Genomic DNA, 18,160 nt, shown 5'->3' on the forward strand with positions numbered 1-18,160 from the left:
GGATTCAAAACAAACGGCAGGCCATAATTGCAGTAGGCTATTTTACACTGAGGCATCAGCTTGAGTCCTGCCTCAGTTTGTCAATGTTACTGCCATCAAGCAGCCACTTATTTTCCTATTTCTAAACATGGCAGTGGCCACAGTTGTTCTGAGAGAGAGGATCCAGATTTTCAAGCACAAAGAGCACACCTACCAGCACCTAAGGGCAGAGAAGAAGGCAGAGTATCACTGTCTCCCAGTTCTCCCTTTCCTCACAATGCATCTTCTCTTCAGCATTTCTGTTATCCTTGCTCAGCTTCACTACCACCCTCTCTGCATGTCTCCTCTGTCCTAGCCTTTGGATGGCTGGTGCAAAAGCTAAAAGGCATTCCCTAGATAGACCTGACATTGTCTTGAGCTCCAGGGTGGGTAAGAAGAGAAACTGGAAGTACACAAGTAGACATGAAAAAACAAAGGAGGCTTCTGGTGTGAAAAGGACAGGCTGGAAGATGTCCCTTGCTGGGCATTTCTATAGTGTTTCCAGAGATTGGAGGAGAAAAGAACTGGCTTCACTCCCACACTTTCCCTGGGGACTTGCCCCAGGGATTTTAACTCGCTGAAAGAATAAATTTAAAACTCAATTAAAAATTGCAAACCAAAAGCACTCCCCACCTCAAAGCTCTGTCCCCTGTAAAATGACTGTTGAGGTAGTCCAAGGTGAGGGTGACAGGGAAGAGGCTTCCTGAAAGTCAGAGCTGATGCAAGAAATACGAATTCACTAATATGAAATGAGATGTATCTGGTACAAAGTTACATGATTGGTTTCAGAATGGCTTAAACAGAACATACCTCTTTTCTTCCATTCCAGTAGATGTTGGTTTCCCTCTTTGTTACAGGCTACAAGTGACAAAAGCACGATGACTTCTAATCAATAGTAATTTAAAAATTCAGAGCAGAACCAATGGATTTGGGGTTTTATGGGATTCTGATATTAGAAATCCCCCAATCCCTGGTTTTGGGCTTCTCAAATTTTGGGATTCTCGAATTTTGGGATTGTCTCACCAGGGCCAGCTCAGGATTGGCGCTGGGATCCACTCCAAACTCAAAGTTGGAGGCGCCCAGCATGGCTGTGGGGTTTGACATTGGAGATTTGGGGTTTTTTGGGATTTTGATGGTGCCAATCCCCAATTCCCAGGAATTTTGGGATTCCTACCAGTGCTAGCTCAGGATCAGCACTCAGATCCACCCCGAACTGAAAGTCAGAGGTGCCCAGGCCCACAGTGTCTGTGGTGTGACTGCCCAAAAGTATCGGGCAGCCTGCAAAGACAAGAACCTGCTCCCAAATAAAAGGAAAAACCAAGAAAAGCTTCCTAATCATGTCCATCACACTGACTTTTGTCCTGGCATCTCTAAAGCTAAACACCTGCAAGGTCAGACTTTGAAAATGTCCAGAAAAAGCTGCTATTTAAATTCAGAGGTGAAGCATTGTAGGTGTTAGCAGAGTAACCCTGACTTCCTGGAAAAATACTCAGACAAAAGGTTTTGTCCGTCTGTAAACCTGATATTTGTATTTCTGCGTGTCCACCAGCACATGACCCAAAGACTGACCTGGAAACTCCCCATGCTTCATCAGCCTGTTTAGCTGCACAAGACACTTCAGGCTGTGTCTGCACATGTGGCAAAGGAAGGAGACAATGGTAGAGCAGCAGCAGGCAGGCAGGCAGAGAGGAGGAGGCACTGTGATTCAGATGCACTCGCTGACTTGCCTGACTCGGAATTAGTTTTACACCATTTTGTCACGAGATTAGCTGGAATACAAACAGCATACTATTAGTTGGTGAATTGCTTGCTCAAAGGTCTCAGCTTTAAACAGACTGAATTTTCCTCAGCTCCTTGTCTGACAGCCTGACTGGCAAATTGTGTTTAAGAAAAGAAAAAACAGGCATATTGGTGCTACAAATCAGATGAGAGTGTTTAGGTGGTTTTTTAAAGTCCTTTTAAAGAAGAATCAATAAAAAACCAGTACATAAATGATGACATATGAATAACATTCTTGGTAGGGTTTTTAAAGTGTATTCAGACATGGCCCCGAAAGGTGATGCTGGTTTTCAAGAAACCCCACAGCAAGGTTAGACTCAACATTTGGGGGATCATTCATCTGAAATAATTGTAGTGATAAACCTACAGACCACCAGAATTTGCTGGGGGAGGGAGGTGAAGGGAGGAAGACCTTGTGGTGGCATCCTAACAAAGTGAGGGTTTGCTGAGTGCTGGTTTACCTCGGTACGTGATGTTCAGCGGCCAACAGTACTCTTCAGTTTCCCCACCCTTTCTTCAGCAAATTCAAGAGCATTGCATTGGAGGGTCAGAATGCAATCCCCAGCATGTCAGCCTACAAGCAAGGGTTTTTTCCAATGGATTCTGAAAAACAATCTCCCTCACGCTCAAGGGTGTGTGATTGGTTGCAAATGGGGAACTGCTGGCATTCAAAGCCAAAGTATTTCCCAGCCTTTCCCTGCAGCGTTGTTGTTTATTTGCATGGCACTGGGGATATACCAGGTGTTCTAAAAAGCCACAAAACTCACCTCCCTTTCAGCTTTGTAAATAGCAGCTAATGCATTTACATTCTTTGTCAGCTTTGTTTCTCTAACCTGGTATTTTAGAGCCCCTTGGCCCAATCATGTCTAGGGCCTGAGGATGCTCTCCTAACATCAGCAACAAATAACAACTGAAGCCCCGGGGATTTCTGTAACTACTGAGGGGTGAAACAGTCTGCCAACCTGTCCAGAGAATACACAATCTCATAAAAACCCACAGAAACGACACCAGCAAGCTGGCTGATAAACTGGACATGACAGCCACAAGCACTGATCTTCCTACAACCAGTATCATTAAAAATGCCACTGCAAATACACCACAGTGTGAAACTGGGTGAAAGCCAAGAGGAAAGGGCTAGGTCCCTCTGTGCTTCAGCAAGCTTTACTCAAGTGATAGGTGAAGCCTTGCATACCCACAAAAATAGTAGCAAGTTACTTTTAAAGGTAAATGTGATAAGCATCAGCAAAGAGAGAGGCAGAAATTTGAAGCCCAAAGGCAGAAATGTGAAGCAGGAGGAGGAAATGAGTTATTTTAAGAATTTTGAGTAGCAGAGTACTGTGCAAAGTGGGATTCAAAAGCAACAGCAAGGTGACTCCCCTTCTGGAGAAGGAAATCAGATTGACAAGCATGGAAATAAACTACTTGGATTGCAATGTGCAGATTAATTAAATCTGGCCTCTGAGGTCTGGCTGACTTTTAATTGTCCCTATAGTTGAAAATGGATTTTTCTCCTCTGGTGCATGTTCACACCTGGTTCTCACCTGGACCATTTATTCCAAGGCTCCCTCAAGGCTCTGCAAACCCAATCTCACTATATTGTGACATGTAACTAAAATCACTGACACAGAAAAATGCGTATGGAGAAGCTATTGCGATGCTGGTTCCCATCCTCTATCTCTGTTGCTCTATTTTCCTTCAAACAGCCAAGACTCCTACTTATTATCTAGTAATGTGCCCAGAAAAATGAATATATTCATAACCATCTAGTTTAGAAATAATATAAATGGGAAAGAAAACAATAAAAAGGAGCAGCTTTCATTTTTAAAAATCAGCACATGTCCAATTGTACTAACCCAGCACTTTCTGTACATTATGTCTCCTAAGAAATCCCACTGGGAACTGGGGATGTGCAAGGTTGTGACCTGATAGTCAACACATCTTGGGCTTTGTAACTGAACACTGTAAGATCAGCAGCAGAAAGACAAGGATAAAAGCTAACAAAGAAAATAGACTACTCTTTGGCAAGAGTGTTCTGGAAACAGTGTGTGAGTGAAATTCTTCCCAAACCCAGAAGGAAGACTCTAGGAAGGATGCACTCCAACTCCTGACACTCGGCACACAGTACCACAGCTCAGACTGGACTCTTGCTCCCCAGTCAACAAGTTCAGAGCTAATCAGAGCAAGTCACAGCTCTCCTCTAGCCCAGGTATCACTGGGGTACAAACCCCAGTCCTCAGGTCAGCATGTGGCTGTGGCACGATCTCAAGCCAGGGAAGATGGACAAACAATTATCTTCAGGTACCTCAGCTGCAGCTGATGTTGTGCAAATCACTGATATCCATGTGACTATTCATGTTTCAGTTCATTTAATGAAAAAACTAGAGAGTTGTTTGCATTTTACAGCTAACTGAGCCCATTCTTCACTTCCAATTTAAACTAAGAAGTTGGAGGCAAAGACCTGCTGTTGCTCTTTTCCACCACAAAATGCTAAGTGCGATAATAAAAAAACCCTTGGGGTTATGTTTCCTTTTTTTAAAAGTCAGCCATCTATAAATAGTATGGCTTGGTCATTTTACCAGAAATACCTGCATGACAACAGGGAAACCTGCAAACTCATTCTTTTACACTTTCCAGTTCAGTTGTCTTGATCTTGTCCTGTGTTTCTTAAAGTCATGAAAGCCAGCTAGCCCTGGTAAAAGACATAAAAAGTGTGACAAGAGAAGGCAGAGGAAAATAAACATTAAACTATGACAAGTAGCTACAAAATAATTTCCAGTTCCTTATGTTCTTCTGCTGTATTATGTCCATATTGTTATATGAAGTCAGATTAGCTTCAGAACTAGCAGTAATAACACCTCTCAGATCTGCAAGCACTTTGCAAGTACAGTTGGGGTCATAAACTCAGTTGAGGTGATTTCCCTACCACAACATCATAAGCAAATAGCAGAATTTGAATTAAAGTCTGCCTCTGTATCTTACATTACCGAAGGACACCCTTGTTGTCCCAGTGTTGTGGGATCTGTACTTGCCCACTGATTTAGTTTCCTAGTTATAACCCTTCATGTCCATCACAGACAAGAAGCTGGAGGCACAGCCCTATGTTGGCTGCACTGCTTCTGCAGGTACTAAAGAACCAGCAAAGCAATACCTCCCACTTACCTCTAGAACACATCTGCTTTTTGCAACAGTGCAGTCACACACTCTTCTTCCTTTCCTTCCCTTCCCTCTCCAGTTTCTGTGACGAGATTAAGTAAATCCCAGTTTTAAACCAGGATCTTCTCTGGAATTTACATTCCTGTCAGCCAGGGGGTGGTGGAGCTGGTTCAGGTACTAAGCTGGAGATGGAGTAAGGCACATGTACATAATTTTAATCAACGCAAAATCCTTTGATGTTGGGCAAAGTCAAACTTCTTCCATGACGATACCTGCACTTTGTCTAATGAGAAGCCTGGCAGGAACTTAGACAATAGTTTGTGAAGAGTTGAAGCAGCCCACAGGGACTGAGAGCTGAACTCTGCTCCGACACCACTCATACTATTTTCCTGTAGATTTCAAAAGGGTCTCCAGGGGCAACACACTTGACTCTGTTCTCCTGACCGCCGGTTTAACCATATTATCCTCTTACTTCACCTAAGTTTCAGTAATATTTGAGGTCCTGTCGAACAAGGGAGTGAACAGTCATGGAAGATGCAATGACCTTTCTTCCAGCAACCTTGTGACATGTAAGACAAGACAAAGTGATTAAAGAGAGAAAACAAATGGGTGATTTATCAACATGTTAAATGCAGTTTGTCCCCAAAAGCTCTCCTCTCTCTACTTGTTCTTGTCTCTCAGATCTACCCACCCTCCTGAGGGAGTGAGCACTTGTGCTGTCATTTCTAGACTGACTTGCATTACTCAGCCAACATCCTCCCAGAGCTGCCTTGCCATCAAGTTGCTCCACTAACATTCATCTATTCAGCTGTATAGTCAAGCTCAGGATAATTTCCTTTATTTAAGCAATATAGCTTATCTCCTTATGAGAGAGAGAGAGAGGCAGACTTCCCTGATTTAACATGATTGTTTGCATGGTGGTCTACCCTTGACAGGAAGAGGTTGTTGGCAGTCATATAGGAGCCAGTGTTCCACTGGCACTCGGGTTCAGAAAAGCCATGCTGTTCTTAGGAGCAGAAGACTTGCCAAAAAATCCAGTGTGTAACTAGGGAATGCCAGGAATTCTGGGTAGGGTGCTTTTATTATCATGCTCAGTTAAGTGGAACTGGCACTGTGACAAGCACTTCAGAAAGAGCACTAAGCACAACATGGGGGAGAAAAAATGTGAATCTGGACTGATGGAGCTGTATCATCAGGAACACCTACTCCAGAGGGGTAGTAGCGACAGTGCATCTTTATTGCACAGTGTATTTCACTGGAAAGGAACAAATAACATCAGTAACACTGCACTGTAGGTAAGATAAGCTACATATGGATTTACACAGTTACGCGGTTATACCTGCAAAACTCTGCTAATGCAGGTTTGGCCTCAGTTGTGAGGCTTGAATTTGGCAGCTTTCAAATGTTACCTAGTATTTATATTAAATGCCTTAAAAATGGATTCCTTGAATTTGGGATAATTCCCCACCCCTGAAGACAATTATTAAAATAGTATCAGCTATAGTATCTAAGGATAGTGCCTACACATACTGAACAACAATTAACAGCAAGAAAAGACTCATCTGTCTGTGAATGTCTGTCTGCGATGCTGGCGCTCTAGTGCACAGCAGCTGCCTTTGCACAGACTGTAACAGACTGGAATTACCATCATGTTTGAATTCATTGAGCTTTCATAAAACTGAAAATGAAAATTGAAGGCTTTCAAAAGTCCACTTATTCCACACCTCAGAACATCCAGTTATTCAAATGAAATATATCACTCTCTTGCAGCAAATCTGGGACAGAAAGGAACTTGATTTTGGAATGAGGAGGCTGAGTAAATAGGAGGAATTTTGTCAAGGGTTTTGTCAGAGATGCCATCAACTTTCTTTGCCAAGGAAAGTTGACACTTACTTAGTGGACTGAGATCACAGATTTCATTTCTTTTTGGCCTTATTATGTATCACTTGTAAATCACTGTTCCTTATATTCTCACCATTAACATGTTTTCCTATTTTATTCAACAGCACTGTTATGTCTTCTTGCTAAGGCTGCTCCTTTTGAGGTGTTTCTGGTTTTGGGAAGTAGGCAATGCAGCCATTTCAGCAGGATGCTATCTTACCAACTGCTAACATTAGATGACCATCTTTGTTATTTTTGCAAGGCTTCATGGAATTTTGCATCTGAAATTCACATGAATAAAATGTCTGGCCAAACAACAGAGGATACAATCCTAAGGGCATTGTGCAGCTCCCTCTTCTATTCAGGAGACTGATAAAATCAGATTTCATACTTTGTTTTTTATTTATTAATCTAGTACACTCCTCAGCCAACTGCTTTTGTTTTCCTGGTACAGAGGATTTCAGAAAAAGAGAAAAACAGAAAAGAAAACTCAGCATAAAAAGCCAGGTCTCCGCAAACAGCACAAGAATTCTGGCTCATGGAGAGTGAAGCATCCCTGTTCTGAATTTACCTAGTTTCTCGAGGCTCCAGTCCCTGGAAGTGCTGTAAAGCCATGGGCTATTTTCTATCATTAGCCTCTGACACCAGAAGCAGTGGCTGGGGCAGGGAGGCAGGATGAATGCCAGCCAATTCTCAGCAAGGCTCTCCCACCTGGTTTTTTTCTCCAGCCTCCTCTGCTGTCCTTGAACAGCCACTTTACCTCCCCCTCAGTACCTTCGGGCATTGCCTCTGCCTTTTCGTGTCTTTGGCTACAGCAGGGATGGAGCAGAGCAAGGAGCAGACGAGCTGCCATCTTTTCAGAGGGAAGATCAAAGACTAAAAACCCCAGTTCTCCAGGCATGCTTGCAGCCTTGTCACAATGTACTAGACGCAACGGCTGGAGTAAAATTTTGCAACAACATGGACACTCAGCAATAGGTACAGGGTAAGAGCCAACCCTCTGAAAATTTAGCAGATTAGTGGAGATATAGAAACCAATGGGACAGTGGTGGGTAGTAGGAAAAATAACAGAAGTTGAGGTATCCCCGCAATGGCCTTTCCATAAAAGCATTACTCTAGTTAAATCTCAGGTTAATCATTGGAAGTACAGGGGTGCTTTGGCCTCCTGTGAAGAGCTCTCCTATGCTGCAGCTGAAAAACGCACACTCGTAGTCTCAGATATTCACCTTTCCTGAAGAAACGTACCCTACAGATGTATCAGCTGCTGGTAGACTCTGACCTATGCAGAGATGTGAATATTAGTGGGAAATCATCAAAACCCACTTTTATGCATCCACTGGAAGAAGCATTTGTGAAAGCATTTATTCCAATATGGAAGAAATCTCATCTGACCTAGTTTCCTATTCTGTTTGTTACCTCCTGGCTGTCTCATCTGAGGTTCCACCTGCTGTTTCTCCATCTGCCAGTCTTTTTTATATCAGAGGAACCTTCTGAGTTACACGTTAAATGTCAGGCGGGCTGGAGAAAAGTTGTTTATGTCTGCATTTAAACAGATGATATTTCCATTAAAAGTGCACCATGGAGACACTAAAGGTTAAGATGTCATTTGCATTTGGTTGTTGTGACTCGGCCTGCTTGTGTGAAAACTCATGCTATTGCTTCAGACCTTTGTATACCCAAGCAAAATGACCACTACCTGTGAAGCTCATTGTTAGTGTCTTTTCTAGTAATACTGAAAGCCTCAGGCTAGGGGCCAAAAAGTTACCAGGTAATTCATTTAAAGTCACTGGAAACCAAAACCACTATCAGGGAACCATCTGTTTCTCCCACTTACCTCCTAAGCTCTATTTCAGAGCAGAACATGAAGAGTTAGTTTGGATTAATGTGTGAATAAATATCAATTACCTGAAAGAGTAATTACCTCTAAGGTTGGAATACTTAAGGGCAACTACCCCATTGAAAACCAGCATTTGAGGTATATTTTGTCAGCATAAAAAACGTCAGCTATGCTGAAAAAGGACTAAATTGTGGGATTATTAAGGTATCTACCTTTCTTTTTCTGCTACTTTTGCTATTCTTAGATATTTTGCAAAAGAATCTTACTCATTTGATCTCTGCCATCTTAGTTCTATGCCGAGAGCCACTGGGAATCATCCAAACCCATGTAAGCCAACAAAAAATCTCCCTTTATTTTCATCAAGTTAAGGATCAGGGAGCATCACCTCCATCACATATCATCTGTCTGACAAAAAAAGTACTGTATATCCAGTGCCTTGGGACACTCTAGAATCAAGGGTTTCAGCAGTTATCTTCTCCCAAAAAAAGCATTCAGAAAAGAACTGGAAACTCACCATGTCAGTGCAGACTGCCACATGCAATTTGTATGAGAAGATCAAATGTATACTGCAGCTATGGGTGCCCTAACATATCCATGTGAAGCCAGTAGGAGTCTTTTCACAGATTTCAGTGAACTTTGGATCAAATCTTAGAGGCAATTAAGCAGTCCCATTTTGTATACTAAGATTTTATGACTATGTGTAGGCAGACATTCCATACCTGTCTTTCATGGTGCTCCTGGAATAATTGCAGCCATTAAATGGACAGCCATGGATCTTCCAGTCTCTACTCTGAATTTGCTGCAGCTGTTTGACCCACTGTCCATGTCTGATTCTTCCATATGAGAATCCTTAAGCCTAGACTGTCCATGCTGTGAAAACCAGGATGAATGAAATCTGTGCTTCCTGACAAGATACAGGCATGTTACTTTTCTTTGAGTTTACGGCATCACAATTTGCCTTAATTTGCCTACTGTCTTGAGGGAATGAAGGAAAGTCTTGGTGGGGAGAGGAAACACTTGAAATTCATTATATAAAAGTCATGTAACACAAGTATTAACACTATGATTTACAGTAATAAAAACATTGTTACAATGTGTTTAATTAGGAACCATTACAAGACCAATTAAAGTTGTCAAAATAGAACAAAAAAGCAACATGTGTTTTTCCCCTGGAGGAGTAGGATATGGTGAGGCTCATTATTAACTCTTAATATGACAATAGAAGATTGCTTTTGCTTTGAGTTAAAATCCAAGCTCTTAGAAAAAAAGAGGTCAGAGTTATATTCCTCTCTGGAAGACATCGTTTAAAAAAATTTTAGCACAACAGCAGAAGCATTTTTTAATACCCAGAGTAGACACTTAAAAAAAACTGAACAGTATCTACTTAGTTCAGCTTTAGCACCTAACACAGTTCTGATGTTTGCAACCTGCACGCCAGTATCCATCTTACTGCAGAAAATAAGACACAATGGCACTTAGTTTACCTGGAAAGGATGGTCAGGCAGCCCTTGAAGAAATCTAATTAAAATGCAGCTTGTAACCAGAGCAGTGCATCACACTGTGCTGCCATAGCAACCAGGGTCCCATGGACTTTTGGGGCCATCTGAGGGCAGGTTTGCAAGAGGCCCACAAGAACCAAAGTGATCACCTTTAGTACATTTTAAATGACCTGAACACTCTGAATGATTTGCTAATATTACCAATGAAAGAAATTAATTAACTCTTACATGTTCAGACAGTGGACCAGTCTCAGGAGCAAATTTATTCTTGTTATTGTTCTTTATGATATAACACTCCCCACAGCTAATTTAAGAAGTGCACAACTTATTTGCAACATGTGAGCAACCAATTAAAATTGATTCCCTAGAAAAGAAACTAGAGAGCAATCAAGACCTGTGGGCTGTGGAAGTGAAGATGAATAACAGAAATACATGTTCTATGTAGACTGCTATTTCCAGTGCTATTTTCTGAAGTATCAGGCATGAGACTCATCTCAGTAGTTGGTTTTGGTGGATGATTCCCTGCTGCCATACTAGGGGAAAAAAAAAAAAAATCACACTACAGCACTGGGCTTTTCTTCCCAAATCCTTCTCCTAGAACAGAAAGATCCTTAAACAACATAAAGATAGATATATATATATATATATATGCAGTATCGTACATTGTACCTCATCCCAATATAATTTTCCAGGAATGCAATCAACAGATTTGTCACTGAGGCATTCATTTTTCACCATAAAGATGTCCAGGTCAAGGAACTCCTTTGACACATCACCTCTGAAGGAGACTGCAAACTGTTGGTGGGTTGCTACAGGTTACCACCAAAGTTTTCTGCAAAAAAGCACAGGACTTTAGGTTCCATTAAGCAATTAAACTGTTGATGAAAATACCTGAAAGTTGTTTTAAATGATCAAGGGGATTTTTCATTGTTTGAAGAAAAAAAAAAAAAGAGCTTGATAGCAATTATTCTGAAAAATATGAAACTCCTAAGAAATATTGAGTTGGGACTGGGGGATGACACAAGAAATTGAAGCACGGTTTTCTAAGCATCATGAAACCAGTGTGTTCATGTGATTTTGGTTCAGAGTACTACATCATCAGCTCCCACTGCATTCAGATGGAACGGGCACTCAGCTGGAAAGATCTATTTCATGTCGGGCATGCTAGTACCAGGAAGGTTGCAGAAAGCCAGAAAGGAGCTCAATTCAAAAACAAGTTGGAGAGTTCATCCTCCATGGATCTGGGTCTCTTTTTGAGCATACCAGTAACACACATTATGCGGTTGTGCCTAAGTCTCCTCACTTCCAAAACCAGACAATGATATTTACCTGTTACCTAGAACACTGAAAACAGGAGCACAAGTCAAGCTCAAAATCCTACTCGAGACCAGAGAATCTTAAAACACAAAGCCACTTCAGGTTAGAGGCAACACTAGATCCAAAATAACAAATAATAAAACTTCATAGAAGTAAAAGCATCTCACATTTAAATCTTCTTACTATATGGAAAAATATCCAGGCAGCACATGTCTAAAAACAGACAGTAGACTGTGCTTCTGCAAAATGGGACTTTATACAGGACAAATTCATTGCAACTAAGCCATCGCTGTATATCCCAGCACTTTAACAGCCTTGGAACAGTAATTCTTCAAAGGGCCTCATGACTTCCTGATAATTTGCTGCAGCCCATTATTAATGGCTTCATTCACTTTCAGGTTGTCCTTACAACAGCAAGTTTATTAGCCCTGCAAACGAATCTATCTTGTCAGCAAAGCTGCGCCCAGCTGATGTAGCAGCCCCAATTTTCTCATTCTTCACCATGTTTTTTGTACAGACTGGGCTTACATTTGCTGGTTTTGTTCCTCCAGTTCCTTCAAAAGAAGCAACACAGCTTGAATGCTTCAACAGGGACTTTTGGAAGGGAAAGGTGGCATTAGAAATCATCACTAATTTAGAAATTCATTTTTAATGGGTTACATTTTATTTGCTTCAGTTGAACACCATTATTTACAGGCACAAGTTAATAAAACACATCACAAAACAATAAAATTTCAACAGCTAATATTTATAGGTGCATAGTTCATGCTCAGTTACTTTTTTTATATGTATAATACATACACATATATATAAAGCTCTCACAATAAGTAATCTCTGCACAGAAAGAATAGTCATAGGAAACAAATGAAAACTGTATCATAAACAATATCAAATTACTGACAGCCTATCAACAAAACATGTACAGAATTAGAAATAAGCAGTAGACACTTAGGTGTTTTTACTTAATATTTTCTTTTTTAACTTTTAAACTTGAAGCCACAATATCCACAGCACAACAATGACTCTGCCAACCATCTTTCATTTCAGCAGGAGGGAAATGCTGAAACAAGGTGGATGCAGTCACAGATACTCCAATCATTGCTGATGGAAGACTTCAAAATACACCGTAAAAACTGTAAAAAAATTTAACGACTGGGCACATTGGAACTCAGCACTTGTACAGGATGGGATGTCTTTAGTAGTTAGTAGATTTCAGGTGATAGAAAGGAAGGAAAGGACTCTCATGCTTCAGGTTCATAGTCTTGATACTCTTCCTATTGAGGGAGAGCAGAAATCAACACTACTGGTATTTTAGATAAAGACATCCTGTTTTCTCTATTTATTCTACTCCTGGTGGACTCAGTGCCCAAATACAGATTCTCATGTGATCAGGATATGACATTTACTTGTGTTTTGTCACATTTTCCAGATTCTGTACCTTACAAGTCACGGTACTTAGAGGAGAATTAGACTTTTACAGCAATTAACACATCATTCAGATGATGCTGCCAGGAACTCCTGAGGCCACCCATGACAATTCACTTGGAGAGGAAGGAGGACTACCTCTGGGCTGAACAGCACACCAGGTGCTGCAGATCCTCATATGAGTCAGTAAATCATTTAAAGGAGTGTTTAACTGTGGACACATGACCAGCATCCATAATTTCAGTGATATTCAAGAAAGTACATGCAAGCCTTTAAGTCTTTTACTGGATCATGACCTAAATTTTTTATACCTCTCATTTTCAGTCTAATTAACTGTGCTACCATAAAACTGCTACTCCATCTACCAATGCATCACGCCAGACATTGTAGTAATATTTTAGATAGCTGGTTCATAAAAACCAACAAAATAATTTACTCCCATAATTGCATTAACTTAAGATCATGTTTCACAAAGCATGATGCATTGGTGAATGTCCAAGCTATTAAAATAATCTATGAAGATGCAGTTTGTCCTGCATATTAAAGATACAAATTTACTGTGGATTACTCAGAAACGCAGGCACAAGTGTTTTGAAACACACACTATTTTCCTATTTAACTTCCTTACTATCAAAAAAGCAATTAATTTCTGATTCCCAGCACTATACCTCTGGCAGATCTTGGACAAAGAGGCCACATTTCTGCTGTGCCCTTGCAGCTCCCAGCATCAGCCTGAGTCAGGCTCACGTAACTGGAGCATGCAGGCTCCTCCTGTGCCCTTCTCTCACATGCATTCACAACAAACACCACAATAGATTTACCTCTGGAGGCATTTCGTAAGCCTCGTTCTCAGGATCCACAGGAACATCTGTATTATTCACCATTCCCTCCTGCAGGAAACCTTCTTCATTCTACATTTAAAACAGGGAAAGAAAAGTGACAGTGACTGCTTGTCTCATCATTTCCACCACAGCGTGACTTTCCTCCCCATCAGTACTTGACTTCTCGGCCTGTCCTTTGGTTGTGGGATGTTGCCAGGGGTCATGGAGAGGGAAGGGACATTAGCTACAGCGAGATCTTCTCCATGTTTCACAAGGATATCCATGGGAATGACTACTGTCATCTTTTTGAATAGCTGAGATTCCATTTTTCTCTTGCCATGGACAGGCCAAGAAGTCAATCTGAATACAAGAACAGTACCACCACCACCTTGCTGAATATGTTTGGAAGATATTTTAACCCCACAGAAATGCTTTTGTCGAGTCACGAAGCAAACCAAAACAAGGGGATTTTGTGCCTTAAGAAACACATCCAGGAAACAAAGTTCCACACAAACTGTTTAAGTATCACATTAATTCCTATTTAACTGTCTTGGGGAACACAGTCACAGGTATGCAAAAGTGCCTGTAAAAACAGGCCAATATTGAATAGTATCAAGACACACAAATAAAACAGTAATTCAATTATCTATTTTTTAATGTTATAGGTGCATCCATCCTCTCATAAACCTTTATTTGCAAGTTTTAGCTTTTTCACAATACACTGCAAAAAAGGGAAACATGGTGATTTTTTTTTTTCCCCCCAGCTTTAGAACCTAACTGCATTGGAAAATGTTTTTTTCCTTTAATGGGTCATACCTTTACATGCTTTCTTATGTCAACCAGTATGTTACTCTATGCACTACTGGTGTACGATACATGCTATGATACCTTTTCCCCAGCTTCTTGCTTTTTCTGTAGTATAGAAGCACTTCTATTTTATACAGCAATTTTATTAAGAGTCTCTTGGAATTAACAAGATTGCAGTGTTGCGAGGAATAACTTGTTGAATAAGATTATTAAAGGAAAATTATTATTGTCTTAGAACTACGGCTACTGTGTACCAAATGAAACAAAGGAAAAAACCCACATTTCAGTTGGGCCAATCCCCTTTGTAGTTGTTACTATAGAAGTTCAGAGAGAAGAAACATGAGTACTGCCAGAGCAGAGGCTGCTGAGTTCATCCTGAACTGCAAGAAAATTGATATGAAAACAGGAGGAGTGTCTCAGTGGAACTATTGTGACCATGCTGATTTATAACAGGTGTCGATCTAGACAGAAATGCACTAAAAACCAATTACAGACACTCAGGAAGAAATTCATTTTAAAAACCCTACCTGCAGGCTGGTAGCATAGACAGAAATACAAAATTAAGTAAGTCATAAACCAGACTAATGAGATAATTCTTCAAATCTACAAATTATAATATAGGGGCACTAAATTAAATTTAGGATACAGAAAAAATAAGGACAAGAGAAGCTAAACCTGAAATTCACCTCTGAAAGCTTAATGCAAAATAGAATATAATATGCAAAACAGGTGGCATTAAACCCTCTTTACCATCACACAGTATTTATTGTGCTTCTCCATTTGCCACATATTGGCTTCCTCTGTGGTTTAACCAGGTGACCTTAGTCATAACACTCTGTTCCTCACTTTCTGCACCACCCCAAGCACAAAATGTGATTTCATCTGCCAGATACTAACCCTGTTCTTCCTTGGATCCATCACCTTTCTATACATATGTAGGTACACACTTTTGACCCTCAGCATTGAAGTTTATGATGCGCAGAATTTATATCCATAATATGGATTCTTCTCTTCACCTCTTATTTCAGACTTTAAAAGGTCCAGTGTGGAGAGATATCTGATCCTACTGCTTCTCAGTGAGGCCCGATATGCTTTTTCCTTTGGAAGTAAACAGCACAGTCTGTGCAGAGACAGGGCCTAACTGTTCTGCCAAGTTCCCTCCATGCATGTGCCGGCTCTGCATCAACACCCTGTGCTGCTCTGTGGCATAGACAACATGGACAAATTCCAAAAAGCCATCGGACACTGATGAATAAGCTTGCAAATGCCTTTATTTAGGTATCTAATAGACACCTGTGTCTTCCAGAACTGCCAAAAATTTGAGGTGTTCAATATGACAGGTATTTTTTCCAGCATGGAATTATGAGAAAGACTAGGCCCAGTTACAGTTCTGCCTCATCTTATTGAAACACTTGAGTTCCTCAGATTACTTGACTTCAGTATTCACCTTAGCTTCTAAACAAATTTTTAAGAGCATTTATGCCTACTTCCTTTTATGAGAAGTAGCACCAATCCTTACCAGCTTTGATTGAAATAGCCAAAGAGAGTGTGTGATGCAAATTTGACAGCTGTTACTGTCTCCTTGATCTAAGAGATCAGCTCTAAGGACCTAAAGCTCCCATCACCTGCTCTCTTGCTTAATCCAAAATATAATTTAATTTCTGCTTCTCCCAATCATTAAGGAACAGCTTCAGCTAACGATCAGTACATCAAGTAAAACTGTGCCCTAAGTCAGGCTTGAGGATGCACAAGAAAGCAAGCGTGCAGCTTAATGTTATCTGTAGCAAGAAAACAGATGGCAAGTGAAACTGCCAGGACCATTAGTAACAACAGGGAAAAAGACTTGCCAGCCGAATTTCAAATAAGAACTTCAAAGTTCACATGCTGTTTGTTTGTTAGGAACTTCTGCAATGGATCTGGACTGTCCATCAGGATTAGTGAGACACAAGGCTTAAAAGACTGAATTTACCATCTTCCCAAATCCCTTCAGCAAGTTCAGGATGGAGATTTCTGTACAGCTTCAAACAAAACAATCAGCAGCACTAGAAAAATACAACATCAAGCACACCACCATTATTTTTCCAAAGGAAGTAAATCATAAGCCGTACCAAATCTCCAAGGGAACTCTGCCTGGGAAAGGTTTATCACCTTTGCCCAGCAGCAAACAGTAACACAAACACCACCTTTCATGCTGATGTCACTGCAGTTCAGATGAGGATGACATTACTCAAGGTCATCTGTTACATATAAATGCATAGCAAAGGTGACCACCTCATTTTAAATGGTGGCATGCTCTGCTTCTGATCTACAGTCCCCCCAAAGTAAGGGTATCACAAAAGCAAACCACCACCCCCAGTAGCACAGAGCCATCTAAGGTAAACTTTAAATCATAATTTACCTCCTTTAAACCAAAGAAATACAATTTTACATAGTCATGATCTATAATTCCATATCCTAATTCAGTTATGGAAGAGGAAAACCACCCAAAAGACCAATTCTTGTCTTGGTATAGAAGACACATTTTTCTCTAAAAGCTGCAACCTCTCTCAACCACACTGAAGGGTACTTCCAGAGGGAAAAGATTTTTTTTAATTAGATGATCTGAAAAGCTCAACTAACGTTTCTCAGAGATGAAGCCAGTTTTTAACTGGGGACCATGAACTCTTGCTGGGAAAACAATTTAAAAAGGGAAAATTACAACTTACCCAATAAACAAGGTGTTAGAAGAACAGTGAGGTGAGGACATCTGCTCATCCCCTGAGGATTCCCTTAAGAAAAAATGAATGCCCACCTCTATATTGGTTTGAAGCATGGTCACTCTGGGTAAGACTTGTATTTTGACTCCAGAGTCTCTTGTGCCTTCAGACCCCACATTACAGAAAAAGTTTTTGCACTACCCCAAGCAGTGTAGACCACACTGCCATTCCCATGCATTAACAGGAGTGGTCACCTTGTGCTACCAGCACTTCTGCCTGCCTTGGCAAAGGCATGTGCCTATCACACCTGCACAAGGCCCATGAGCCACCAGGCAAACTGGCAAGCCCACCCACACTTTTCCCAGGAATACACAGGTACGTTACAAGGTGTATACCCTCTCTTCCATGAGGTGCTGTGTCCTCATTTTGCCAAGCAACTTTTAGAAACAAAGAGGAGATGGTGTCCCATCATTGTGAAGTGACACATTTGCATGACCCTGGGTGCCACTACTGCCTCAAGGAACAGGTAAGAAATAACCGGCATACAAAAGCATGAAGCAGAACTGCTGCGATGGCTCCAAAATGCTGATCCCTTCTCTTTTACTATGGGAATGAATTCCGCTAAGGTCTGTGCACAACAGTGTGAAATTACCCACTTTTGCAAAAAAATAGTAATCACACTAATTGAAAACTCTTCCTGAAGAACTGGCCCAGTTAAAATATAGAGTACTTGACAAAACTTCAGGACTATTTCTTTCACCAGGAAAATGCCACCAAATAGGTTTTTCTTATTTCAGTGTTTTTGATGAAAATTGCACTCCGTTCTTTCCCTTCACTCTCTTTCCCACCTTGTAACACTCTTGGTGGAAGGGAGCAGACTGTTTAATATCCCCTACCCATGAAAAACAGACCAAGTGGTCCACTCCT

General features: G+C 40.9%; 1 protein-coding gene across 3 annotated transcripts in view; it reads right to left on the minus strand.

Annotated features, from left to right (window-relative positions):
• Positions 1-12,125: 12,125 nt before the first annotated feature.
• The window catches only part of SNCA (synuclein alpha), a 63,598-nt gene continuing 57,563 nt past the window's right edge, over positions 12,126-18,160 (minus strand). For all 3 annotated transcript variants that reach the window (XM_039551482.1, XM_039551483.1, XM_010411887.4), the window contains 2 exons: positions 13,731-13,820; positions 12,126-12,758 (listed from right to left, as the gene is read on the minus strand). In XM_039551482.1, the coding sequence (XP_039407416.1) occupies positions 12,726-12,758; positions 13,731-13,820 (123 nt within the window). In that variant the 3' untranslated portion in view covers positions 12,126-12,725. The remainder of the gene's footprint in view (positions 12,759-13,730; positions 13,821-18,160) is intronic.

This window comes from Corvus cornix, chromosome 4 (assembly GCF_000738735.6).
Source record: "Corvus cornix cornix isolate S_Up_H32 chromosome 4, ASM73873v5, whole genome shotgun sequence".
Taxonomy (NCBI): domain Eukaryota; kingdom Metazoa; phylum Chordata; class Aves; order Passeriformes; family Corvidae; genus Corvus; species Corvus cornix.